General features: G+C 46.2%; 1 protein-coding gene across 2 annotated transcripts in view; it reads right to left on the bottom strand.

Annotated features, from left to right (window-relative positions):
• ITPKB (inositol-trisphosphate 3-kinase B) overlaps positions 1-25,963 on the bottom strand; it is a 108,542-nt gene extending 82,579 nt beyond the window's left edge. Inside the window, exons 1-3 of one of the 2 annotated variants that reach the window (XM_043543557.1) lie at positions 25,581-25,963; positions 21,991-22,983; positions 20,968-21,945 (exon numbers count right to left, since the gene is read on the bottom strand). In XM_043543557.1, coding sequence (XP_043399492.1) covers positions 20,968-21,945; positions 21,991-22,809 — 1,797 coding nt within the window. In that variant the 5' untranslated portion in view covers positions 22,810-22,983; positions 25,581-25,963. Of the gene's footprint in view, positions 1-20,967; positions 22,984-25,580 lie in introns of both variants that reach the window. The other variant, XM_007071758.4, reaches the window with a different exon arrangement.
• Positions 25,964-26,231: the final 268 nt, after the last annotated feature.

Genomic DNA, 26,231 nt, shown 5'->3' with positions numbered 1-26,231 from the left:
ATAGACAAAGGAATGCGAAGGGCGAAGATGATCAGAGAAAGGACAGTAGATGTATTTCAAATACTTTTTTCAAAGTCCTACGCAATAAATAAATCAACCTGTGGTGGATGGGTACTTTCAACATTTCTGGTTTCATTTAAAAGTTGAATTGAGGGGATGGGTCATTCTGTTCCCAACTAAGCTTGTAAAAGATGAAAGCAGCTGCAGGTGTCACTAAGATATATGGCCAGCCCCAGCTTCATTATTAAGAACAGGGGGAAAGAATTCAGTTATATTGCATCCCTCTATAGTAGCAAAATGGCATCTCTCTATTCTATCTCTCCCTCTCTTTCCCCCTGCCCCAGTGAACCTAGGTTCTCTAGTCTAGAGCACTGCAATTGACAACAGACACAAGAGAATCAGTCAAAAAGCTATGTTCCCACCTTTGTTATATTACATGGGGCCTTTGTCCTCTATAGTGACCAACTGATCTGGGCCTCATTCAACCCCATGGATGGCAATGGGAGTCTTTCCAGAAAAAATCCAATTGCAAGACTCTCAGTGCCTTCCGTGGGCTTTTGATCAGGCCCAAAGTACATCATGTAAACAATCAATAAGCAATGCTCCATTTGACTATAGAGACCCCCTTAACAGTAAAAAACCTGCTCTGGTTTGGGAAAAGGAAACTACAGTAATTTCAAAATAGCCTGCTGCACTTTTACAAACCATCTCAAACCATTTTTTTCCATTGATCTGATGATACTGGTTACTCAAACAGCTTCTCAAACTACTTCCTGTTCAGGAGAGCTCAGCAATTATGTTGAGAGAGAGAGAGAAAGAGAGAGAGAAAATGCTGAATTCTAACTTCATTTTGAAATGACCGGAAATAGCTAAGGAGGAGAGTTCTTATTTCTGGTCTACAAATGTGTCTGTGAATTTACTGGTGAAGAAAGATGCTGGATTGATAGCCCTGAAGTGTAAGCTCCTCTAGTATATCACAGGCAACCTTCCCTTACGCAGCCCTGCCAAGGCACTTCATCCCCAAACTAGAGACATCTACTCTAGGAATAAGGAGATAGTTCAGTTTTCACAGCCCACTCCATCCTTGGCCTTTCTCTGCTGAGACTGTCAAAGGGAGCTCAATCATGTCAGCTGTGATGCTGGATTTTGTGTTGTGGTCATCTGTCCAGACTAGCACCTGGATTGGCGCCATCTGCTCTCATCACATAAACCATCGATCCCCATTTGGTTTTTACAGATCAAACTGGGGAGTCTTTATTCAATCAAAATTTCCACTGAAGTTAATGAGAGATTTGACTACATAAGGATTTCAGCGTCAGAAACAGTGACGGGGTGGTCATGCCTAGTGGTTAGAGCCAGGCGTCAGACCCAGAATCAGGATCCCAGAGCAAAGTAGGATCAAGGCAAGAGTGGGGTTGAGAACAAGGCCGGAGCAAGATGAAGGCTGGAGCAGGACTAGGAACTGGGCTGGAGCAGGCTAAGGTTTGTGGAATCTGTTACCACTATCAGGCAGAGGAGAGTTCCACACCATGAAGTGATGCTGAGCAGACTGAAGTGCTGTTTGTCTTGTGAGGCTTATATACCCCCCCGAGTCACTAGCCCAGCTCCAGGCTTGTGGATTGGCTGGAGCCTAGCACAAGAATGACTCATGACCTTACAGAGCAAGGTGGGCGAGGTAATATCTTTTATTGGACCAACTTCTGTGGGTGAGAGAAACAAGCTGGTACCCACCCCCTCACAGAGTCCCCAGAGCTCAGGCTCCACCCCGAGCCCAAATGTCTACACAGCAATTCTACATCCCCTCAGCCTGAGCCCTGCAAGCCTGAGTCAGCTGACCCAAGGCAACCGCAGGTGTTTAATTGCTGTGTAGACGTACCCCTGAGTCTGCTTTCTGTTTCTGGATCAATAGAGGAACAAGATATTTTAATTTATTTTTATATACTTTTCTTGGTTATTGATGTTATCTTTTTCTTGTTATTAGAGGGCATGTCTACACTGTAATTAAACACCTGTACCTGGCCCATTTCAGCTGACTTGGGCTCAGGCTACGGGGCTGTAAAATTGCAATGTAGGTGTTGGGGTTCAGGCTACTCTGGGACCCCGTGATGAGGGAGGCTCCCAGAGACCGGGCTCTGGTCGAACTCCAAACGTCTATCTGCAGTTTTACAACCCCACAGCCCGAGCACCGTGAGCCCAAGTCAGCTGACACAGGCAAGACATGAGTGTTAAATTGCAATGGAAACATACCCTCAAAGTTCAGGTTGTTCCACAGCTGAACGCGTCGAGTTTTGGGCACGAGGCAACTCAGAGACATTTCCTATTTCTCATTAACATGAACACCCTGAACCAACCCACCTAACCCTCCATTTTCATGCCTTTCATACACTGGGCCATATTCATCCCTGGTATAAGCCCTCTGTACTTAGTGCACCTATACCAGAGATAAATTTGGCCCAATGTCATTCATGTCAACATGAAGTGAAATAATGTTCTATAATCCCAGTTACCCAAGCATGATAGTCGGAGGTTCATATAACTCAGGGGAGCCAGTCAGTAGGCTTTGCAGTCTGTGGTCTTCTGAGTCTACTTCTCCCAGTGGCAGAAGACAGATTGCTCAGTAAAGAGCATGGGCCAAATTTGGCAGTCAGAGGTGTGGGTGCTTGTTCTATCGAGGTCAACAGGAACTGTGTATGCATCTGAAGGCAGATTCAGATTCAGCCCTATAGTCTACAGGGAGCTACATACGCTATATATGAGCCAATATATTTCTAGATTGAGTGTGAAATTTGAACTTGTTAATTATCCACTATGAAATTTAGTATATTTTGAGGGTTGGAAGGGATTAGCAGGTATTTTCAGAAGTATGGAATTTTCGGGGGTATTATACCTAACATGTAAGGCTTGTGCAGCCATGCTTTGAAGATGGTAAGTGTTATCACAGTGTTAGTATTTGCCTGGGCCATTGTTCACTTCTGACATCCCCATTCTGCTCAATAAATGTTGTCACTTAGTAATAGTGTTCATTATTTGTTTTCTAACGTGTGTTTTGTTACAGCCGGCTAAGCTGTTTAAACTGGCTTGCCATTTAATTCCCAAATAAGTTATTTCATTGCATAGCGTAGATGGTAAATGTTATGCAATCATATATTTTTGGACACTATCCAGTAAACTTATTTCCCAAGTTAATTTTATATCCTGGAAATGTTCTAATTGTGTTTATTAGGCAGTGCTAATCTATCCATGTGCTGCTGACCTGCAAAAGAACATATGCATGTAATATACAATGGGTACGATTTTCTTCATAGTTCTACTAGTGCAAATCCGTCAAAGTCAGCATAACAGATGGTGTACCTGAGAACATAATTTGGTCCATTGACTTTAAAGGTGTTACACCTAATGTTGATTACTTTGATTTGTGGATTATTACAACTAAAAATTTCAAGAGGCTCTAGAAAGATATTGAAAAGGAAAGGAGAAAGAAAGTCCTTATCTTAGAATGTAGCAAGGATGTATGCCCATCCATTATTAATGAAAGAGGCAAACAATACAGTTTTTCAATTCAAGTGGAAAAAATATTTCAATCCATTTAAGCATCCAAAGTCCTCTAGTACAGTTAGAAAACAGAGCCATAAGAATCTGTCCAATGCCTTTGTAGCATTCAATTGTATGGCAGTTATAGGATGTTTAGATAACCCTGCTTCATATTTTCTGAGTATTGTCAGCGCCTCATCTTGCCTGTAAATAAAACTGTGCTTGATCTTCAGAGATCATTGTGCAGGTGCAATTGTTTAGTTTGAAAGTCAAGATTTTTGCTAAAATCTTGCAATCTGCATCAAGGAGAGATATTGGCCAACAACCTCTGTGCTGGTTTCCTGTGTTTGAATTAATATAATTAGAGCTGCTTTCCTATCTCCTGGTAGCTGCTGGCATCAAAGAGCTCTGAATGCACCTTTATCAGTATCTGGCCCACCTATGAGGTTTTATGCACAGATTGCTCGCTCTCTCTCGCTGTGAATACTGTGCTATTCTATCAGGATATTAAACATATTCAGAGCAGAGTTAGTGTAGTGTAGTGGGTGCAGTGTAAAAATACATGCATTCTGTTTACCCTATACCTTGCACCCCTTGGTAGCACCATTAAAATTGCACCATTAAAATGCACAGTCAACCTGGAACTCGTTGCCAGGAAAAGTTGTGAAGGCCAAAAGTATGACTGGCTTCAAAAAAGAATTAGATAAGTTCATGGTGTATAGGTCCTTAAGTGGCTAATAGCCAGAATGGTCAGGGAATGCAACCCCTTGCCCTGGGTGTCCCTAGGCCTCTGACTGTCAGAAGCTAGGACTGGAGGAGAGAGGAGGGATCACTCGATAATTTTCCTGTTCTGTTCATTCCCTCTGGGGCACCTGCATTGGCCACTGTCGGAACACAGGATATTGGGCTAGGTGGACCATTGGTCTGACCCAATATGGCCATTTTTATGTTCTTAAGGAATGATTTCGATTTTAAAGATTTTATGTGAAAATCAACTTGAAATCCATCTAGCCTTTGGTCTAGGATTTGTTTGGTGCTAGTTCTTCTGTTAACCATATTTGTCCACCTATCTACATATTCTGTCCAAGAGATAATGTTGTGTAAGTTCCACATAGTTATCAGAGTCAGGCTGATTCCACTATCTCTGCCCCCAGGCGCATATACCAACAGGAAGGCAGGCTGTTTTACTGAGCATTGGGGAATGCAGCTGGGGGTTTCTTTATCTTGTTTTTTTATTATTGTCAGCAAAGTCTGCTTAGTAGGTAGGTGTGGCTTGCTTTATGGCCTTTCACCCCAGTCAGTGGAATTCTTGGCAGACAGAAGAAGCCATTTCAACAGTAGTGTTGCCAACTCTTGAGATTTAATCAGGAGTCTCATTATATTTGGTGTTTTCCATAAATTCCCAGATGATTAGTTGAGAATCTCAGCTTTTATTTTTTTTTAAAAAGCAAAGTTTCTAGCCCTCATGGCTATGGATAAAAAGCCTGAAAATGTGACCCCATGTCCAACCTAAAGGCTCAAAACCCCCAAAACAAATAAAATGAACCCCATAATTATTATTTCTTTTTAAAATCTCATGAGTTTTTAGGCCTGACTTGTGATTTTTGAAAGACTTCGGGTTGGCAAGACTGCAATCGTAATGCTGCTGTCTAGAGAGCTACAGAGCTGTTACTGGGCTGAGCCACGAAGCTTGGCAAAACACTGGCCTTGATTATGCTGCAGCCCTTTAATGCAGAATCCATCCCTATGAAGGGGCCAGTCCTGCGTGTTCCCTTCCTCCCACTTAATGGGATCCCTGAGATAGCACAGAGCTAGCAGAATTTACTAGCCCATCATTGCCTCCCTCTACCAACATGGAGGCATGTCAGCACTAGGGTCACTGCCGGAATACTACTGGACTCTGCTATTCTCAGTTGCTTCATTGGTTCCTTTGTTTGGTGCTCTGGCTCACCTATGAGGTTTATGCACAGATGCATACTGAATATTGCGCTAGTCTATCAGGATACTTAAAATATTCAGAGCAGGGTTAGTGTAGTGTAGTGGGTGCAGTGTAAAATCACCTGCAACCTGGCCACACTGTACCTTGCACCCACCATTAAAATTGCACTGGTGCACAAAAATGCTTACAAACTTTCCTAGTAGAGACAGTCCCAAGTACATTACTGCAGAGAGGGTTATTTTACTGACTTATGTCAAGTAAAGGCTGCTGCTAAAACCTTGACATTACCACACAATAGCCTCCTGTTTCTTCTATTTGCCCAAATCCCCCTGAAAAGATGAGTCTAGGGGGCCAGATCTCAGCTGGTATAAATCCCCTTCCCTGCATTGATGTCACCAAGTGATTTACACCAGGTGAGGGAACAGCCCAACCCGTACAAGTAGTGCAGAAAGGGCAGCCGTGATGAGAGAGCTCTGTGACGCTTCTTCATATAGCACATGCGTGAGCTCATGTCTCTCTCTCTTTCTTTGTAGCTGGAACCTATGCAGTTTATACAAGCCATGGTGAAGTTGCAGCTAGCTGCCTGCCACTGAGTTTCCCCTTTCCTGAGTCTGTTGAATGAGTCTAGTGTGAAGCTCTGGAGGAGTGAAAGTCTGCCACTCAGCCCTACAAATTCAGGCCTTTCTGAAGATTTCCAGATCAGATTTCAGGGCCCCCGTGAGTTTAGGTTATTTTTCTAAATGAGCCACGGCAGTGCACCTTCCAGAGAAGCTGCCACACCAGTTATGTAAAGCCCTTGCTGCTCCTATTCATTTGATACCACAGGTTTCAGTTTGAATCACAGCAAAGTGTGGTTGACCTCAGATTAAACTATAGACCTTGTTCATGCCATTAGAGCTAAATAAGGGTTTGTCAGCACTGCCATGAGGCACCTCTGTCTTGCTCAGGGTTTGTCGCGAACTCTGGGCCAGAGACAAGGGGACAGATTCTGTGCTGCCCCTCTTAAGAATCACAGCACAGAAGTCACAGCCCAGGAGACTGGGGATAGGGGTGCAAACATGGCTCTGCTATATCACCTCTAATTCTGGGCAACTCCAGGCTCTGCAGCCCAGAATAACCAGAGCACTTTTTGCTTGGCCATTCCCCCAACACACAGACACCACCCTCCCGCCCAGTTACGCCTCCAACTTCTTCCTCTGCAGGGGGCTGCACAGGAGGGCAGCACAGAGCTGCCTATATCAGCCCTACACCAACCCACACTGGGGAAATTCCCCAAGAAGCATTCTAGCCCCTTGATGCCTCCAGAGCATATACAGATTGTGGCCCCACAAATACATCTTCAATTTAAAACTAGCCCCCTCAGGGGAATTGGGTGGCAGGAAGGGGCCTGGGCCTGCTCCCAAAGAAGTAATTGGAAATGTTGCCATTGACTTCAATGGAAACTTAATTGGGCCCCAGGTTTGTAATGAGATCCAGAGGCTTGATTCTCCACAGCCAGGCACCTTGTGAAGTAATTTACACCAGTGCAACATGAGTGTAAATGCAACCATTCTGATTTGATAGGGTTTTACTCCCACCCCATACCAGGATTGCCAATTTTGGCTGGACGTATTCCTGGAGGTTTCATCACATGACATAATCTTTAATTAAAGATTAATCTTTAATTCCTGGAGGGTTGGCAACCCTACAGCCTGTACTCACTTTTTAGCAGGTAAAGAAACAGGCTGAACCACTTCCAAGAGGCTGATCCTGCTAGGTCTCAACACCTGATGTGATAGACTGGATCACACACTTTGGATCTGGATCCAGATTTAAACTGCTGTAAAGATCTGGGGCCCAATTTATCAGTTCTGGCCAAGATATGCTCAGTGGCAACATTGAGAGGGAAGGCAAAGGTAGCTTTATGCTACCTTTCTGCTTCTCATTTATTCTTGGCCCAGCCTTTGCCATAAATCAGAGAAGCTTTAGGGCTACTCTGACTTACTCTCTAGGCTGCCTCTGACTCCAACAGCTATTCCATCAGCTGAGAATAAGAGAAGCACAGCAGTGATTGGCCATGCCCTCTCTCCTGAAGGCACATGACTGAGGGAATGACAGAGAGGTTGGCATAAAACTATTATTCTGGCTCTATGCCACCTGGTGAAATCCCTCTGCTATCTCCAGTAGCCAGTTCCACATTGGCTACTCTTCATTCTGTGAGTAGTCCTACTTTGGCTTTCAGAAGTTTACCTTGCATAGAGTGTCTACACCCAAAGTTGTATCTTTTTAGCTAAATCAATTTAACTTCGCACTTGTTGTTAAACCGGCGCAACTTGTGTGCAGATCAGGCCTTTGAGATCCTTGCATTAAAAGCTTTATATAGGGACTGACAAAGATAAATTCTCTAGGGTGAATGTTCAAATTGGTATGTGCAGATTTAGTAGCATCCTTTATCAAAGGGCACAACAGCATTACAGCAAAGGTCCAAAAGATTTTAATAAACACACTGTGAGATGCGCTGTTTGGTGCCATTTCCATGAAATATTGCTGTGATCTTGAATAATGAGACTGGCTCAGATGGAGAGAACTGCTCCAGTGGGAGGCACTTAAAGGAAAGTGAACTGTAGCACATCACTTATTTCTAAGTTTGGATAGAGTCGAGAGGAGACATATGCTGAAATGAAGGGAAGGTTTGGGCAATGAACAGTCCTTAAACCTTTCATGTACTGAGCATTTTGTTTCAAGGAGCACCGTGCTTGCACGCTGGAAGACCCGAGTTCAGATGGCGAGTTAGGCAAAAATTTTCAGCCAAAACTTTTTTGGGGGGGGACAAATAATGCAGATTTGGGGGAACCAAAACTCATGTTGAATTTTCCAAATTGTTTCAATCAAAAAAAGAAACAAACAAAACAATCCAAATGACTTTTCATTTCAAATTATATTTCAATTTTATTTTTAAATATTTAGTTTATCCCAAAAAGTTTTTTTTTCCAACTTTTCAGTTTTCCAAAAATGTTCTTAAAAAAAATTGTTTCATGTTGACTTAAAACAATTTCGGTTTTATTTTTTGGAATGACCAGCAAACCAAAAAGTCAGTTATTTGCACAGCTCTTTCCAAATGCCCATGTACCCCTCAAGTGAAAATAAGTCTAATGGGTCTTTTATTCCTAGTCCCCTTTTGTGCCCCTCCCCAAACTCATGGCAGCTGAGCCATGCCCTGCTCCAGAGAAGCCCAGGGCTCAGGTAGCTCAGACACTGCTGTCTGTACACCGGCAACTCCAGACTGATGTATGAGAGAAGGCTGCACAGTGGCTGCCCGGCTCAAGGCTAAGCTATTAAACCCCTCCAACCCGGTCTTGGCTGGCGAAGAGGGTGTGTTTTTCAATCATGTTAGCTCAGTCAAGTTAGCTTAACCTCTTTTGGGCTCCCCTTTTGGGTATGTCTACACAGCAAAGGGGCGGGGGTGCTTGCAGCTGGGGTAGCCATACCTGCATTAGTTTGAATCTAGCGAGCTCAAATAACAATAGCAGTGAAGAAGCGGTGACATAGACTTTGGTACAGTATGCACCCACGGCTGCACTGAAGCCTCTGCCACCATGTTTTCGCTTCTATTGATAGCTGCGCTAGCTAGCGTGGGTTTGCCTACCTGAGCTGCAATCATACCCTCAATTGCAATGTAGATATACCCTCAGGTGTGGTCTACACTCCAGAGTTAGGGCAACGCACGGCAGCTTACGTTGACCTAAGTATGGAAGGGTCTACACTTAAATTTCGCTCCTGCTGATGTGACTGCCCCGCTACACTGCCATCATAACTCCATCTCCACGAGCGGCGCAGAGTCATGGTCAATGTAATTAGGTCGAAGCAGTGTCAGTGTAGACACTGTGTTGCTTACACGGACTGTTACTGGCTTTCAGAACCCGTCCCATAATGCCCCACACTGACAGCATAATCAGTACAAGCGTCCCAAGTGAGGACGCACATCACCGACACAGGAGCAAAGTGTAGACACGCACAAGTGATGTAATTACTGCGGCGGCTGTATGCCGATGTAAGTTAGCTTGACTTAATTTTGTAGTGTAGACATGGCCTTAGATTAGGCCTTGGGAAGATGCACCAATATAGTGTAAGGAGTTGATATAAATTGATAAAGTTAAGCCAGGCCAATCCCTGTGTAGGCCCCCTGACTGCCGTTTAAACGTGACTTTTTTCTGATTTAGTTTTTGGGCAGTTTACATTTAAAATGCTGCATCAGTGCAGCTGCACCAATGCAGCCGCATCACTGTAGCACTTAAGTGAAGACACTCCTACACTGGGAGAGAGCTCTCCTGTCGGCATAGTTAATCCACCTCCCCAAGAGGCAGTAGCTATGTTCATAGGAGAAGCTCTCCCGCTGATGTAGCACTGTCTACACTGGAGGGGTTAGGTCGGCATAACTATGTCATCAAGGTATGGATTTTTCACACCCCTGAGCAATGTAGTTATACCGACATAGGTCTGTTGTGTAGACCTGACCTAAGGCAACTGAGAGCAGGTTTAAGCTAGGCTGAAATAAGTCATTCTGAAATCCAAATAGATGTGTCCATAGAGGTGCTTGGACCTGTGTAACTATATTGACTTAAAAACAGATATAAATAAGCCAGTGTAATTTTTCCCATGTAGACAAGGCACAAAACAAGACCAGCCAGCAGAGCTTCCAATGTTTTTGCTAGCTTCTTATTGCATGCTAAAGAGGCTTTTCAGTTGTGTTTAACTCAAAAACTGAAAAGCAGTGTTGTGAGCACTAGGTTCACTTTGTTAGTTTTGCAAATGAGTGAGGTTCATCTCAGCTCTGTTAAAAACACAGGCGAAAAAAACCTAAGCTTTGCCAAGTAGAAAGAGGGCAAAACTGATTAGGAATGAAGTTGTATTTACAAGTCCCTAGGAGAAAATTACAAACAATGGAGCTGGGGAAAAAGTACTTGACAGTGTTTTGTCAAATCATAGGTTTTACATATATTGTGCAACCTTTTAAAATGTTACAATAATTTAGGCAGGTACAAGTCAATCTCTGAAATCTCTTTTCTCTATTTGTTCTCTTCCTTTTTATCTTCACCCTGCCCTCTGATAGCAAGGGGTGTCCCTGCAGCTCAAGCCTAGCATGATGGGCCTTTAGCACTATGGCAATACATCGCTGAAGCGATAATAATTAACAATTTTCCTGTAGCTGCTTAAACACATTAGCAATTGCATTCCCTAGTACTTCCTCGTACTGTGACCACAAGCCTTGCTTTGAATGCATAAACAGTCATGACAGCCAGTGATTGTCCCAAGCTGCAATATGAGGTATGTATTTTGAACATCCACTCATAGGTGAGGGGTACTTGGAGCTGGATTTTTTGGCTTGGTCCATTATAAAAGTAGGGGTTGCCTCTGTAATTCAGCACCAGATCATATTGAGATTCCAAATCAGGGCCTGATTTTACTCTCACTTCCATTGTTGTAAATCAGATGTAACTCTATGGATGTCTATGAGCCTGATTCAGCATTGACATGCACCTTGGGCAGTCATTTGCACCAGTGCAAAATGAGTGCACAGTAGGTGTAAAATGTTACCATTTGCATTTGAGAGAATTTAGCACCCCCCTTGCATTCACTCTGCACTGGTATTAATGACTACAGAAGGGGCATGGCATGGCATGGCATGGTATAAAACTGGTGCGAGAGAAAAATCAGGTCCACTGTTTCAAAGTTCAGACAGTTGTGTGAATCAGGGGAGCTTATTTGGGCTTGTCTCTAATTACATCCCTTGCTCAGCACATTTGAACTTGTCCCCAGTAAGGATTTAGTTGGAGTTTCTTATTTAAGTTCTACGCCAACCTGCCATTGGATTTTCCACTTGACATTATTAAAAGATTATGTTGTTTGTCTCATTATCATTTATCCATCCTGTTAGGTTTCCCACAGATTCTGGTCAGACTAGAGAAGATTAAAAGAATAAATAAAGATACAATCACAATTCAGGGTCTGTCCCTATTATTGTTTAAAATTATTACTTGGGATATGTAAATTTTGCTAACTCTTAGAATCTGGAATTTATTAAAGAAAGCATTAGGCATTACAACATATCATTGGATTAAACAGTCCTGATTCAGCTACAGCTGTGGAAGAAATACATAACAGGAGATCCTGCAGAATTATACATATTCAGACTTAGGTCATCAATTGCCATAGAGAAGACAAAAACAAATGTAGCTGAGCCTGGAAAGAATGCTGCTAAAATGGGAAGAACATTTAATGTGAGTGGTTTAGGATGCAATAACTTTGACTCTAATTTAACAAAATCCACCAGCATAAAACATACCAACAGATATTGCAGATTTATCTTTCTGGTCTGCAGATCACTGGGAAAGTCAGCCTGTCTCCCCCCCTCGTCCTCCCCCCCCCGCCACACAGCTTCAGGTCTGAACACTCTACAGTGTGTTAAATATAAACTGCCAGTGATAGAAACTACATTATAGTTTCCATATAGGGTTCCAAATGGACACCCCAGTAAAACCCATCCCACTCACAATAAGCCCCCCATGCCAGGGCTTGTGGGATGGACCTTGTAAGACAACTATGATTGTCCTATACTCTCCTTGCAATGGGAGAATTCTCCTCTAGCCACCTAATGGAGGGAGACTCGTCCCACAGTGCCTTGATCTTGTCTCTTTTTTGGTGTGGGCATCGACCCCTTTGCCATGGTATCCAAGTGCCTCTTTAACAGTTCGGGGGAGGGGGGGGGGAAGCGTGTTACTTGGTTCTGTTATGTCTTCCTGCATATGCATTGTCTATGCAAGGACAAAGGGCAGGACAAACAGTTCAGGTTTTCTGAATCTGAATTCTCAGGAAAACGGCCAAGTAAGGGGGCTGACAGGGCAAGCTCATGCTTACTAAGGCAGGTGAAGATGCTTGGCCAAATCCTGTGTTGACTTCCGCTCTGCGCAACTCCATTAATAAAACCTGCCCCATTACTGACACCATGCAAAGGTGAGAGAGTCAGAGCTGCCACATGGTCTTTGCAATCCTGACAACAAGCTACTCCTGTTATTGTTGGGTCTGGTAGGCCAGTCTTTTATGCGGGCCAAGCACGCCCACTCAGGCTGATGGGAGTTTTCCTTCAGTAAGGACTGCCGGATAAGGCCCACTGTGTTTGGTAACATCTAAGGGCCTGGTTTCAAGAGCTGCAGAGCACCCACTACTCCAGCAGAAGTCGAGGGGTGAAATCCTGGGCAAAACTTCTATTGGCTTCAGTGGGGCCAGGACTTCACCCAATGGCAATCGTAGGTGCTCAACACTTCTGAAAATCAGACCTCAAGGGCAGGGAGCAGCTAAAAGTGTACTTCAAATCCAACTCCAGAGACTGTGTTTGTCTTTTCTGGGAGATAAGGGATGCTTTCCCATTGCTTAAAGTCCAGTCGTACTGATTGTTAATGCCGTTCCCATTCTGTAGTGCTCCTCAGACTCAGACTCCTGTACTATTTACAAGAAAGAAGTTTCAAGCAGCAAGTACAGACATAGAATCTCAGGGCTGGACGGGACCTCAGGAGATCATCTAGTCCAACCCACTGCTCAAAGCAGGACCAATCCCCAATTTTTGCCCTAGATCCCTAAATGGCCCCCTCAAGGATTGAACTCACAACGCTAGGTTTAGCAAGCGAATGCTCAAACCACTGAGCTATCCCTCCCCCTACTTCTCCCAAAATCATCTCTGTGTTTTGATCAGCAACAAGTCTTAGATCTGAAAGAAAGGACTGAATGTTTCTTTAGTAGACTGTCTCCTTTTCCCTGTGTAATAATAAAAAATGTTTTTACTATAAAATCTTCTTTTCTTTCATAACAGAAATGTATGATAGCATCGAAAATAACCTTTGTAGCCGGAGGAAGAATGAAAACATGAGACTGAACAACATTCAGATGTTTCTGATTTTAATTGTGCACATCTACAAAAAACTACATGAGGACAGAAAGCACTGGTGCTCACCAGTAATCATACCTTGCACTTTTCTAGAGCCTTTTGTCTGAGGATCTCAAAGAGCTTTGCAAACATCCATTAAAGTCACACTGCAGCCCTGTGTGCTAGGTAAATAGTGTCACACACATATTGTAGAAGGGAAAAGGTACACAGAAGTTGGGATCTACATATTCAAAACTAATTTGGGGTGCCTCCATTTATGGTGCCCAACTTGAAACTGGGAGCCTAATTTTCAGAGTTTCTGAATACCCGCAGGACAGTTGAAGCCAATAGGAGTTGCTGGGTGCTCAGCACTATTGAAAATCAGGCTACTTATTTAGTTGCCTAAATAGAGATTTAAGAACCTAATTGGAGGCACCCACATTTGAAGCTCATGGACATAATACTTAAGTAGCTTCTTGAATGACTCGTAGCCACTGTGTAGGCTGTGGAGAGAAAAGTCTATTTGTGCTTTTACATAATTTGGCTGGCACAGGGTACAATTTTCAAAAGCACCTAGTGCTATTTTCAAAAATGACTTAGGCACTTATGAGCCTAAATCTCACTAAAAATCAATAGAGCTTAGTTTCCTAAGTGTTTAGATCACTTTTGAAAATGGGAATTAGGTTCCTAAGTCACTCAGGCACTTCTGAAAATGTCACCCATATTTTATTTTTGCAGTGTTTATTAAATATTAACATATTTCTTAGGAAGCTTTAGCTGGGTTCCATCTAATAAAAACAGATGAGAATAACTTCAGTTATTCAGTAATAACCAGTTCACTTACTGGTATGGATAAAAAGTGAGCTCTAATTATCGTACACGACTAATCTTAGCTGAAGTGAGCTTTAATACCAGAAATAGGTGCCAACATACTCAAGAAGTGCCACGCAATGATTGAAAGTGAGTGCTGAGCTCATGTTATCTTTTCATGTAAATCTGTTCTAACTTGTTACAGAAATAACATGGAAAACATGACACAGGTCCTGGCTGCAGTTTGGTTGTTTTTAATCACTTTATGGTTCTGTAAAGATGTAGACAAAACTGTGAAAAGTCTCCACAAATTTAGTGAGCTTAAATGTTGGGGTATCCAATCTGAGTCATTTCACAGATGCTAGGTACCTACAACTCCAACAGGCATCAGTGGGATATGTGGGTGGCTGGCCTGCAGTGTGTCAAGCTGGGCACCCAAAATGAGTGGACTGTTTTGAAAAGCTGGTTCCTAATCATCCTTCGGGCACCAGGGGTCACAAAACTGTGCAACACAGAATTCGAATCCCAAATAAAGAGATCTCTGAAACCTCCCCAGCTTTCTTTTATGAATGTTTTCAGCCTGGAATTGCTCAAAACAGCCAGAGTTAATGAATGTGCTGGTAAACACATGCCTATAATAAAAGGGTGTAATATGTGCCATATAATCCCTATGCTATAGGACATGGAGGGGGTGAATGCAGTAAAAATCCTCCTCCATTGGCTCAAAAACTGCTGAAGAGAAGGGAGCCAAAATGGTAGCATCCACCTTCTTATAAAAGCGCCTCCACCGCACCACAATGCATTTGGGGGTATGCAGGGTGAGAGAACAAGGCCAGATGGGAACCGTGTGGCAGGGGGCTCTGCATAGCATCATCCCCAGCAAGCCCTGTGAGGAAATATTTGCTATTACACAGCTACTTCCTCATTAAAATGACATATCGGATGGGAATGAAAACATGGAATTTGATTGATTTATTTTATGGGAGCAAATCAGGAGTGCTGCTGTCAGACAATGCTTTGAAACACCCTAGAGAGAAGGCAAGGGGTCTGCCTGGTGCCTGGCTGGAGCTTGGCACAGCTACATTGTCTCATGTCAGAAATATTTTACAGTCACTGCCAGTCAGGCACACAAATAAATATATTCCCCTTGCTGCAGTAATCACATATGCACTTTCCAAAAGCTCTCACTATTTAGCTCACGTTAATGGAAACTCCATACTTCTAGGCCAGTGGCGATTACACGATGCTTGTTGAGAGAGCCAGAGTTCTGGAACATGCTGCAAGTTTTGTGATTGCAACACTTCAGGGTTCAGAGTCCCTCAGTTTCTGCACTAGTGCCGGGGAAGGCTAGGAAGAAGAATGCTTAAGGCAGGGGTGGGCAAACTTTTTGGCCTGAGGGCCGCATCGGGTTTCTGAAATTGTACGGAGGGCCGGTTAAGGGAGGCTGTGCCTCCCCAAACAGCCAGGCATGGCCCGGCCCCCACCCACTGACAGCCCCCCCAGGACTTCTGCCCCTTCCAACCCTCCCATTCCCTGATGGCCCCCTGGGGACCCCTGTCCTCTGTCCCCTGACCTCCCCCAGACCCCCCGCCCCATCCAACCACCCCTTCTCCTTGACCGCCCCTGGTCACCCCACCCCTAACTGCCCCTGCTACTCCATCCAACCCCCCCTCCTTCCTAACTGCCCCCCCTGGAACCCCTGTCCCATCCACCCCCCCTACTCCCTGTCCCCTGACTGCCCCCTGCTGCCCCATCCAACCCCTCCTCTCCTTCCTGACTCATCCCCGGGACCCCTGCTCCCATTCAATCACCTGTTCCCCACCCTCTGACCGCCCCAACCCCTATCCACACCCCCGCCCCCTGACCACCCCCCCGAACTCCCTTGCCCTCTTATCCAACCTCCCCCCCCACCCCCTTACAGCGCTGCCTGGAGCACTGGTGGCTGGCGGCGTGGCTGCACCAGGACAGGCAGCCGCGCCGCACAGCACAGAGCACCGGGTCAGGCCAGGCTCTGCAGCTGCACTGCCCCAGGAGCTCGCAGCCCCACTGCCCAGAGCACTGCGCCAGCGAAGCAGTGAGCTGAGGCTGCAGAGGAGGGGGAACAGCAGGGGAGGGGCCGGGGACTAGCCTCCCGGGCCAGGAGCTCAGGAGCCAGACAGGACGGTCCCGATGTGGCCCGCGGGCCGTAGTTTGTCCACCTCTGGCTTAAGGGCATCTTATGCTACTTTTTCCGGGGGGGTTTAAAGCCTTTGTTTTCTTAAGGGAAATAGTTAAAGGATATTCTGACAAACTAAGAGTTGCTTCTCTTTGGCTGCTGAGTTATTGAGGAATCAAGGATTTTGCTTGGATAGCAGCGACTCACCATAGTGATCAGATAGTGAGCAATAACACGTTGCAGCAGTCTTTTGCTTAAGAGTCAGAGTGGAGAATTAACCAGCTGCAGGGGGCCAAGTCACCTGCTACAAGACATGAGTAATTCCACTGACTGCAGCAGGAGTTACTCAGATCCTGTGGCAGGAGAATAGGGCTCCTGTCGGAAAGAAACACGTGCAGGGCCATATTCTCCACTGAAGGCAATGGGAGTTACATCTACCCTGTGACAGGAGGATCAGGTGCCTAATGAGGGTGAAATCCTCTGCAGGGGTCTGATCATCCACTCTGCTGTATCTGTGCAGCTGCATTGTCTCCAATGGGAGTTGAATGGGCACAGCTGCTGGGATAGTAAGCCCCTCTCCCCACCTCCTAAGCAAAGAGCCTATGTGACAAAAGAAAGGAATCCTTCCCAATATGCAAAGCACTGGCATGTCTATGGGGTGGCTGCTAGACAATCCCCAGACTAGAGTAGCAGCTGGGTTGCAGGTCATGTGGACCCACTGACCACACTCCCTCTCCTTCCCCAGCCTGCCCACAGTCACACTACCGGCCCAGAAACTCTGTGGAGCTCTACTCTGGAGCACACTGGGTTTCAGATTCCCCTGGACAGACTCTTCCTCCTACATTGCTTAAGAAGCGCAATCACTCTGCTGCCTTTCAAGCCTTGCAAGCTGGCACAAATGGGGGTGGGGTTTCCCCCAAGCAACTATCTGCAGCCCAGTAAAAACCACAGTGCCTGAAACCCGCGCACAGTTTACACTTTATTTAAACCTTGGGAGGAGTTACTATAAAAAAAGGTCTAATTTGCTTATTGTCATTTCACTGAGAATCACTAACACACTCCTTAATAATATTTTCTATCTCAGTCTTCTCTAACACCATTCATCCTGCAGGGCCCCAATGCATTTTACAGACAGGCAATTTACTGAGTAGACTGGAACAGGAGAGGTAGGTCTCTCCTCATCAGTTGGGCTGGGCTGGGCTGGGCTGGGCGGGGAGGTGGGGTGGGGAGTGGCAGGGAGATCTGTGGAGGTACCTAACTATAGAGTTATACAGAAAATATCGTTCCTAAATGTGTTGTGTCTCTAAAGGAGGTGACTAACCTATCCACATTCTTCATGCTAAACAACTTAATGTTCCCAATCATTCGCAGGATTATTGTCTGATTAGCTGGCCTGATAGTGGAAATTGCAAAATACACTTAGACAGCAGCATATCTGCAACATCAACACAGGATGAGTTCTGAAGTCCAGCTGAAGGAAGTTGCCTGCCCCACCATACAAAGAACACAAAGAGGAACAACAATAGACAGCCGGACATCCCAGATAGCTTTTCTAGCCAGATAGACTCCAGAAAGGAAGGGCAGAAGTGAGCCTGTTGTTTACTGAATCTGTAAACACCCAGCATGAAGCATACAACCCCCGAACACACCTCCAGTGAGAACCACTTTCCGGTTGCTCATTGCTACCTCCTTTTCAGGTGCTGTAACCTTTCCCACCCACACAAATATCACTAATTGCAGATGCACATACTCAGGCCCAGCTGGTATAATTCAACACAATGCCACTGATGAGCTCAACTGATTTACATCAACTGAGGATTTGGCCACCAGGGTTTATCTTGTCAGAAAATGTTAGTATCATCTATAGTCGGAATTTCTTATGCATGTTCCTTCGCTGTATATTTCATTTCCAGACAGTTACACTTTGTCGAATAGAAATTGGTAAACCCATGAAAACAAATGTGTGTACAACCAGAGACTATTCAAGTAGCCCTCTTCTGTTGTCATTATGGATTCTCAAATGTTCGCAGTGAGAACACAGAGTTGGGGGTTGGGCATGTTTAGTTAATCAAGGATCTGCACAAAACAACACCGGATTACCAGACATTTGCTCATAATCCTGGTGAGAAGTTCACTATAAACGGCAAAGCAGGGGATCAAAGCCACAGTGGAACTTCATGCAATAGTAGGGAATACCCACAGAGGCTGCAACCCAGCAACTATTATGGGGATTAGCCAAGCAAAAAGAAATGCTGGCTAACCTCCCCCAGATTTTCAGGAGACTCTTTGGGTCAGATTCTGGTCTCACTTAGAGTGGAGTAATCCCACTGAAGTCAATCGAGTTACTCTGGTATTCCACCAGATTTAGATCAGAATCTGACCCTTTGATAATACAAATTAATCTTACCTATGCTAGCAAACTCACTGCTAGACCACTGGGCTTGACCAAAGTCCGCTGAAGTCAATAGGGGTCTTTCCATTGACTTCAAAGAGCTTTGAATCAGGCCCATTGTCAGCAGTGAGTCCTGCTGAAACAGCTTAGAAAATCACTTGTCCACAAGTAAGGATGAAACAAAGCTTTTTTTGCCACCTTTGCACAGAAATTAGTTTTGAGACTCAAGGAAGCTGGTTTTGTCCCGTTCACACTAGCACTCAACTGTCTGCAGCACAGGTTCAGCAGGACTTATTGCTGATCACAGTTGTCAGTGATGGACAATGATTACTAAAACTAATATGCACAGAACAAAAATTTGTCAGCTAGAGGAATATCACAAAACAAGGAGCCCAGAGAGTGATTAAAGGATCTAAATATGTCGAACTATTTGAAAACATTAAGAGCTACAGCATTTGCCAACAGTGTTTTTGCCCAGCTGCTTCTCTGCCCTCCACAGAATTGGGCCTGGATCCTTGCTATGAGAAGAAAAAGGCAGCCAAAAAAAGGTGTTTTTCATTTATGTTTCAGCCTGATAGTTGTTCACAAACCACATAGTATCCTTTTTTCGGGGGCTTGATCCTTCTATTCAGTTTATGTTCTACTGCCGTCAACCACTGCCGTCAACAGGAGTTTCACTACCATCTGCCTAAGGCTGCTTAAACATAATGGACCGAATCATGAGGGATGCTCCAGATCTCGCATTAGAGTTAGAGAGCCTTCACATCTCCCATTAGAGTTAATGAGAGTTGTGGGTGCTTTCAGGATTTGACAGTTTAAAGGCTTTGGTCCTAAATGTTAAAGCAATTAGTGGATCAAGTCCCAGCTACATTAAAGACCGAATTTCGAACTCTGAAACACTGTGACATTGCTCCTCTGGGACAATTCACCTCACAAAGGTCAGGACGAAGCATGTGAGAGCTAAGGAAAAAGCATGCTTTGTCCAGAGGATCCAACAATCTTTTAGAGAAGATCAGGTGAATCCAGAGTCTGACCATCTTTAGGAAATGCTGCAAAACCTTCCTCTTTGAAAAGGCCTTTCCACCCTCGCAAGAATGACACTCACAACACTCGCACCTCCCCCTTACCCAAAAAACCCCAAGCAACCCCAAACCAACCAAATAAACCCCAAAATAAACCAACCTCAAATAAATATATAAAATAAATTAATAACAAATGTTAAATGCTACTCTGAGCAAAGTTTTTACTCCAAAAATGGAGACATGCCAGAGAGTCCATGAAATGTATTAGAGATTTCATTATTGCTATTCACTTTATGTGAAAGGTGTGCAAATGCCACATTGGTGGGCAGCAGGATGGATAGATAGATAAAATAGATAGATAGAAATTCTGAAGAGGAAATGTGCAAGTGAATCAGGGCAAACTCCTCAAAAGCCATTGAAGTTACACTAGTGTAAAACTGGTGCCGGTGAGAAGAACCACATCATAGTCTGAAATTAAAAGAATAATAAATAGTTCTACGTAAATTCTCTACAACCAGGCTTGCAGTCCTTGGTTAGGAGTTTTGCCTAAGTACTACAGGATTGGGCATTCCATTGGGTTGTGCAAGATCTCTCCTAAAAGCAGCTGATGACCATCAACATACTGTTACCAGTGATGGGGGGGTTTTTTTGTGTATGTGTGTGTGTGTGTGTGAGAGGGGGAAAGAGAAAGTTTCTCTTAAATGACTGCAAGCATCTTCTGAACACCTACCAATCAATATAATCTCAGCCAGGACAGAAAGGGTTTGACTCTGGCTTTGTCTTTCATCAGAGTTTAATAAGCCCACAGGCTTTGTGGTTAATGATGATGGCTAATGAGGCAGCACCCCAGTTGAGATAAAGAAGGGCAACTGGCAGGTGTTTTACTATAATTGCCAGGGTGATGATGCATTAGAAGAGTGGTTCCCAAAGGATCTGGGGCAACAGTATCCATTTACCAGACCTCAGCTACCCCAGTCAGTGGGCCCTGCCTGTCATTTACCTGTCCACAGTCTAACACAGTCTGGCATGGTGAGCAGCCAAGTTCCAGGATGGGGGAGCGAGGAGGCAGGAGAAGCTAGTAGGTGGGCTATGGTTAGGGAGGCTGGCCCTGGTCCCAGGCCCAGCATTGAGAGAAGGAGCCATGGTGGAGTCTGGGGTACCAGTACTAGAGCCAACACTGGGGACCACAACCCCGGGGAAGCTGCTTTGGGCTGGACTTACCACTCTGGGTTTGTGCTGGTCCAGGGTCTGCAGGAAGGGCGGGGCCTGATCCAAGGTGCGCTCGGGGTCGCTGGAGATGTCCTCCTCAGACTCTTCCCAGGATGAGGAGAAACCAGTGGAAGAAGCCGAAGAGGAAGACAGCTTCCTGATGGGCATGTTCACTCGGGGGCTCTCCCCGGCCTCCTCCTCCTGACCCCCTAGGTCAGTAATGATGACAGCAGGGATGCTGCTTCCGCAGCAGCCCTCCCCCAGGGGTTTCCCCTTTTGTTCTGTGGATGCCACTGTCACCAGCAGCTGATGGTCTCCAGGGTGGTCCTGCTGCAGCCGGGCACAGGCTTGATCCACTGCTCCCAAGGAGCTCCCAGGCACTGGGCGCAGCTCCTCCGCAGAGCCAGCCCAGACCAGCAGACTCCCGAGCTCCCCCCAGCAGCCAGTCCTGGGGGGGCAATGCTGCTCTTCACCCCTCCCTTGCTCCGGGGCGGCTGAAGTGTCCGAGCCCCTTGATCCACAGTTCTCACTCCCCTCCTCTGTTGATGCAGAACCCTGAGTTTCTAGGGACACTCTGTCCTGCTCCATGATCCCTGAGCCCTGCGCGCTGTGGGTCCCTTCTCCTCGCTCCATCACCCCTGAGCCCTGCACGCTGTGGGTCCCAACTCCTGGCTCCATCATCCCAGAGCCCTGCGTGCTGTGGGTCCCAGCTCCTGGCTCCATCATCCCAGAGCCCTGCGTGCTGTGGGTTCCAGCTCCTGGCTCCATCATCCCAGAGCCCTGCATGCTGCGGGTCCCAGCTCCTGGCTCCAACACCCCTGAGCTCTGCGCTCCACTGGACTCGCTCCTCCTCTCCAATTCTTCCGAGCCCTGCGCTGTGTGAACCCTCTTCCTGCTCTCCATCACTTCTGAGTTCTGCGCTCCACTGCTCCCCCTCTCCGTCACTTCTGAGTTCTGTGCCCTAGAGGACCCGCTCCACTTCCCCCTCTCCTCTGGTCCCTCCTGTTGGCAGGATCCTCTCCACTTCCCCCTCTCCTCCGGTCCCTCCTGTTCGCAGGACCCGCTCCTCTTTTCCGTCTCCTCCGCTCCCAACGCCCTGGGCACCCCACCGCCCCTCTCCATCTCCTCTGTACAACGTGCTCCAAGAGTGCTGCTCCCCCTCTCCATCTCCCTGGCAATCTGCGCTCCACAGAGCCCACCCCCCCTCTCCGTCTCTCCGGAAACCTGAGCTCTGGTGGGCTCATGCCCCCTCTCCATCTCGCCTGGATCCTGCGCTACGCGGCCCCAAATCCCCCTCTCCACCTCCGTCAAGGGAAAGGGGCTTCTCTGGTCCTTGTCCTCCTCCTCCTTCCTGGGCGCCTCCTGTGGGGCTCCGCCAGGGGGCCGGCTGCGGCGGGGCGGGATGGGGGACGGCGATCTCCTGCCCAGCCGCGGGCTCTTGAGGTGCAGGGTGGCGGAGCTGTGCGCCTGGATGTGCGCCTCGAAGAGCCCCACTCTCTGGGTCACCTGCACGTTCTGCAGCTCCCGCTGGCGGGGCCGCGCCAGCTCTTCCCTTCCCAGCCAGCTCGGGCTGCTGGGCAGCCTGCTGCTCCCGGGAGTCCCGGCGCTCCCCGGCTCCTCTGGCGGCGGCTGCTCCCCCGGGGGAAAGAGCAAGGCCGAGCTCCTGCGGGGGCAGCTGGGGCTCCTAGCGCCCGGGCTGAGCGTGGCCAGCGGGCAGCAGGTGCCGTGCAGCTCCGGGACCTGCAGCACCTGCCCCAAGGGGGGAGGCGTCTTGCTCCGGCTACCGCCGCTCTTCACCTCGTTGCTGCTATTCATCATCACCAGGCTATTGAGCGCATAGCAGTACACAGCCATAGTACTGAGCCCGGGCGCTCGCGGGGGAAGCCGCCTCCTCCTTCTCCTCCTGGGTCAGCCTCTGCCGGGCAGCCGGGGTCCTCCCTGGGCCGGGGGCAGCACCATCGCCTGGGAAGCCGCAGGGGGGCAGAGGAGCTGGCCTGGCCCTTGCCCAAAGCTCCATAAACAAATCAGCTGGAGAGGAGAGAGAAAGTCGTGAGCCTGGAGCCAGGAGCAACAGCGCTATGGACATGGGACAAGGCACAGACTCGGCCCATGAGCAAAGGGTAAGTGACTGTGGTTTGCTTTGCTGTGGCCCTCTGTGTGCTAGGAGTCGATTATGTACATATATATCTACTGCCTCTCTGTGTGTGTGTATGCCTCAGGGCCTGAATCCACTTACTGTGTATGTGTGTCTCACTCTATCTGAGTGTATCTCCACGTGTGTCTATTTGCTCAGTCCCTGTGCATATCTGTAGCTTTGTGTATGTTAGGTGTGTCTCTCTGCAAGGCATGGAGTATGCCAAATATACCTATGTATACTACTTCAGGTGTGTATTTGTATGTCTCTTCATCTGGTTACATCTGTTCCTGTCTACTTCATTGTTTGGAGGGGTTTCTGGCTGACTCTGTACAACTTCTGCCTGTGTATTTCTACTGCCTTGTGCATGTGTTATCTGCATTTGTGTGTATGCTACATCTATTCACATTAGCTGATCAAAATTCTTCTGTCAAAATTGATTTTCAATGGAAAACTGGAACTTCAACTAAACAAAATCTTTCACAGAAATGTCTGCTTTCTGTGGAAAAATTCAACTTTTTGTTAAAAACACACACTTCTTGTAGTTCACCTGCCTCATGGCTCCTATCTCCTCTTGGCTCCCTCTCCAGCCACACTACATCTCTCAGGATGGACTGGCTTAGCAAGTGGGCAAACTATTGTGTCTCACCAGAGGCGCAGCCTGGCCAAGGAGCCCAGCCTATAGAAGAGAATGGGGGCATGAAGCACTCAAACTACAACTCCCATACAGCACCACAATAGAATTTCTAAATAACAATTTTCAAGTTTTGACTAAAAGATTTTGGCTTAAATATGCGTAAGTACTGGTGTGCCTTTGTCTATGCTGTGCGTATGTGTGTATATGTCTGTCCCCGTATGACATGAAGATCAAATTAGGTTCTCCTTAGAGAATGTGTTTCTTTTCAGTAAAAAGAAAAGGAGGACTTGTGGCACCTGAGAGACTAACCAATTTATTTGAGCATAAGCTTTCGTGAGCTACAGCTCACTTCATCAGATGCATCACGAAAGCTTATGCTCAAATAAACTGGTTAGTCTCTAAGGTGCCACAAGTACTCCTTTTCTTTTTGCGAATACAGACTAACACGGCTGCTACTCTGAAACCTTTCTTTTCAGTGTAAGTGTGGATAGGTCTATATGCCTTTGTGTGGTTTTGTTTACTATGGATCCATGTGTCTGCTGTTGGCTCTCTGTGTTTGCGTGCATTTGCATGGCTTTGTGCAGTTTCATGTATGTTAGATCTAGATGTGTTTACCCTGTGTCTGTCTGCACTGTGTGGTATAAGATTGTGTATGCATCTCTTGAATTAGTCTTACATATACTCTTGGGCATGCATGTCTAGTTTGTGTTCCCTGTATAGACATCTGGATGAGTGTGTGCTGCAGCTCTGTGTGCTTTTGTGTGTATGTGATTCTTCCTGCGTGGGTGACCCTCTGTCCATGTGTCTTCATCTGTTTATATTAGCTCGGTGCGTCTCTTTGTACATGTATGTTTGTATGTATAGCTAGAATTACGGCCTTCTTTTCCCTTTGGAGCATTTGAATTCTATGTATGAAAGATATACATGAGTGTGTTGTGTGTAAGTGTCCATGTTTATTTATATGCACGTGTGCATACACAAGCTGTAGATGTAAATGTACTGTGTGCAACTGTATGTCCATGTATATTTCTGTGTGTTCTTGTGACTCCATCTGTTAAATGCCTTTGTCTTGCGTATTAATATTAATTAAAAGGCATCTATTCGCTCCGGGATATAATTTGCAGCGGTGTGCGTGTACAGCGGGGTACACAGGTGCCTATGCATCTCTAGAATTACAGCCTGCTGCTCGCACTGGCTCATGTTGTGACAATGTGCAAACGGGTGAGTGTCCAGGTGTGTGCAGATGTCGTGTGTGTGTACATGCCCATCTCTCTCGGAGCGTTCAGGAGAAATACATTTGAACGCGCCTATCCTGCTATGCAGTGGGAGAGCAAACCGAGAGCCTTTCATACTCAACTCCTGGCCGGAGATGCACTGTAAGGCGGACGGCTGAGTAGTTTTGCTGACAGCTTGCTTTCCCCTCCCTGCAGAGAGCTCCGGAGCGCACACGAGCCTATTTGTATTTTTCTTGTAAATTGTTTTCAGAACGACCACTTCACAGGTTTCACAGAAAATGATCTAACAGCCTTTTGCCACCACCATCTTTTCAAACAGGCATTTGCTGCTACCGCTCCGCTTGCCCGAAAAGGCAGGTATTTTGCTCCTGCCTGCAGCATAATGCACGAGCTAATGCCAGGGGGTGAAAATACTACAGTTACTCACTAAAGAGTGGAGAAGGCGGCTTGAAATGGCATTTGCATGGAGGCACGTTTGAGAAACATTGTGAAACGTGTGTGACTTTTTTTTTTCCATGATCCAACCCCCCTGCCTTGCTGTTCTTCCCAGATAAAGAAAAATCCGCTTAATCGAGAGAAAGCCAAGGGGAAAAAACCGAATTAAACAGTCCACCCTTACCTGGTAGATCAGGGACTCATGCAGACTTCACAGTCCTGTTAGTTCACATCTCCTTGAAACACCCGCAGGAACTGAGACTCACACAAAATGCTCCAGAAATCATTTCCTCATCCAGATCAGGATTTTAAAATGTAGCCGTCTATATTCTATAGGAGAGGGGTTTTAAAAAATGGGCTAGTTTCTTTTTTGTTGACTCGTGGGGGCTTGCCTTCACCGGTCTGTTGTTTTGCTAATTGATGATCCTTTCCCCGCCAACCGCGCGATCAGCCTTGTCCCTTTCAGCTTTGCAGTTTCTTGAATGTTTGTTCAATGTGCGATTAAAAGCGAGCGAGCGAGCGGGCGAGCGAGGAGGGGCGGGGAGTAGGAAGGCAGGAAGGAAGTTGTGAGCCTGTCTGGGGTTGAACTCAGCGGAACAAGTTTCATTTTTTTCTTCTTCTTCTTTTTTTTTTTTTCCTTTCCTTTCTATTGCTTGGCAGGACCGCGGGAGGGAAACACTTAAAAAAAAAAAAGTTTCCATTGTTAACTAGCAAAAAAAAAAAGGTTTCTACTTCTGTGGGTTAAAGATACACGATCCATTTTCCAACCTCAGCTTGATCTTGCTATGTATATCACTTGCTGCACTATTTTAAACCCTCAACTTCAGTTCCTTTT

The sequence above is a fragment of the Chelonia mydas genome, chromosome 3 (assembly GCF_015237465.2).
Source record: "Chelonia mydas isolate rCheMyd1 chromosome 3, rCheMyd1.pri.v2, whole genome shotgun sequence".
Taxonomy (NCBI): domain Eukaryota; kingdom Metazoa; phylum Chordata; order Testudines; family Cheloniidae; genus Chelonia; species Chelonia mydas.
This window is presented reverse-complemented; position numbering and strand designations above follow the sequence as displayed.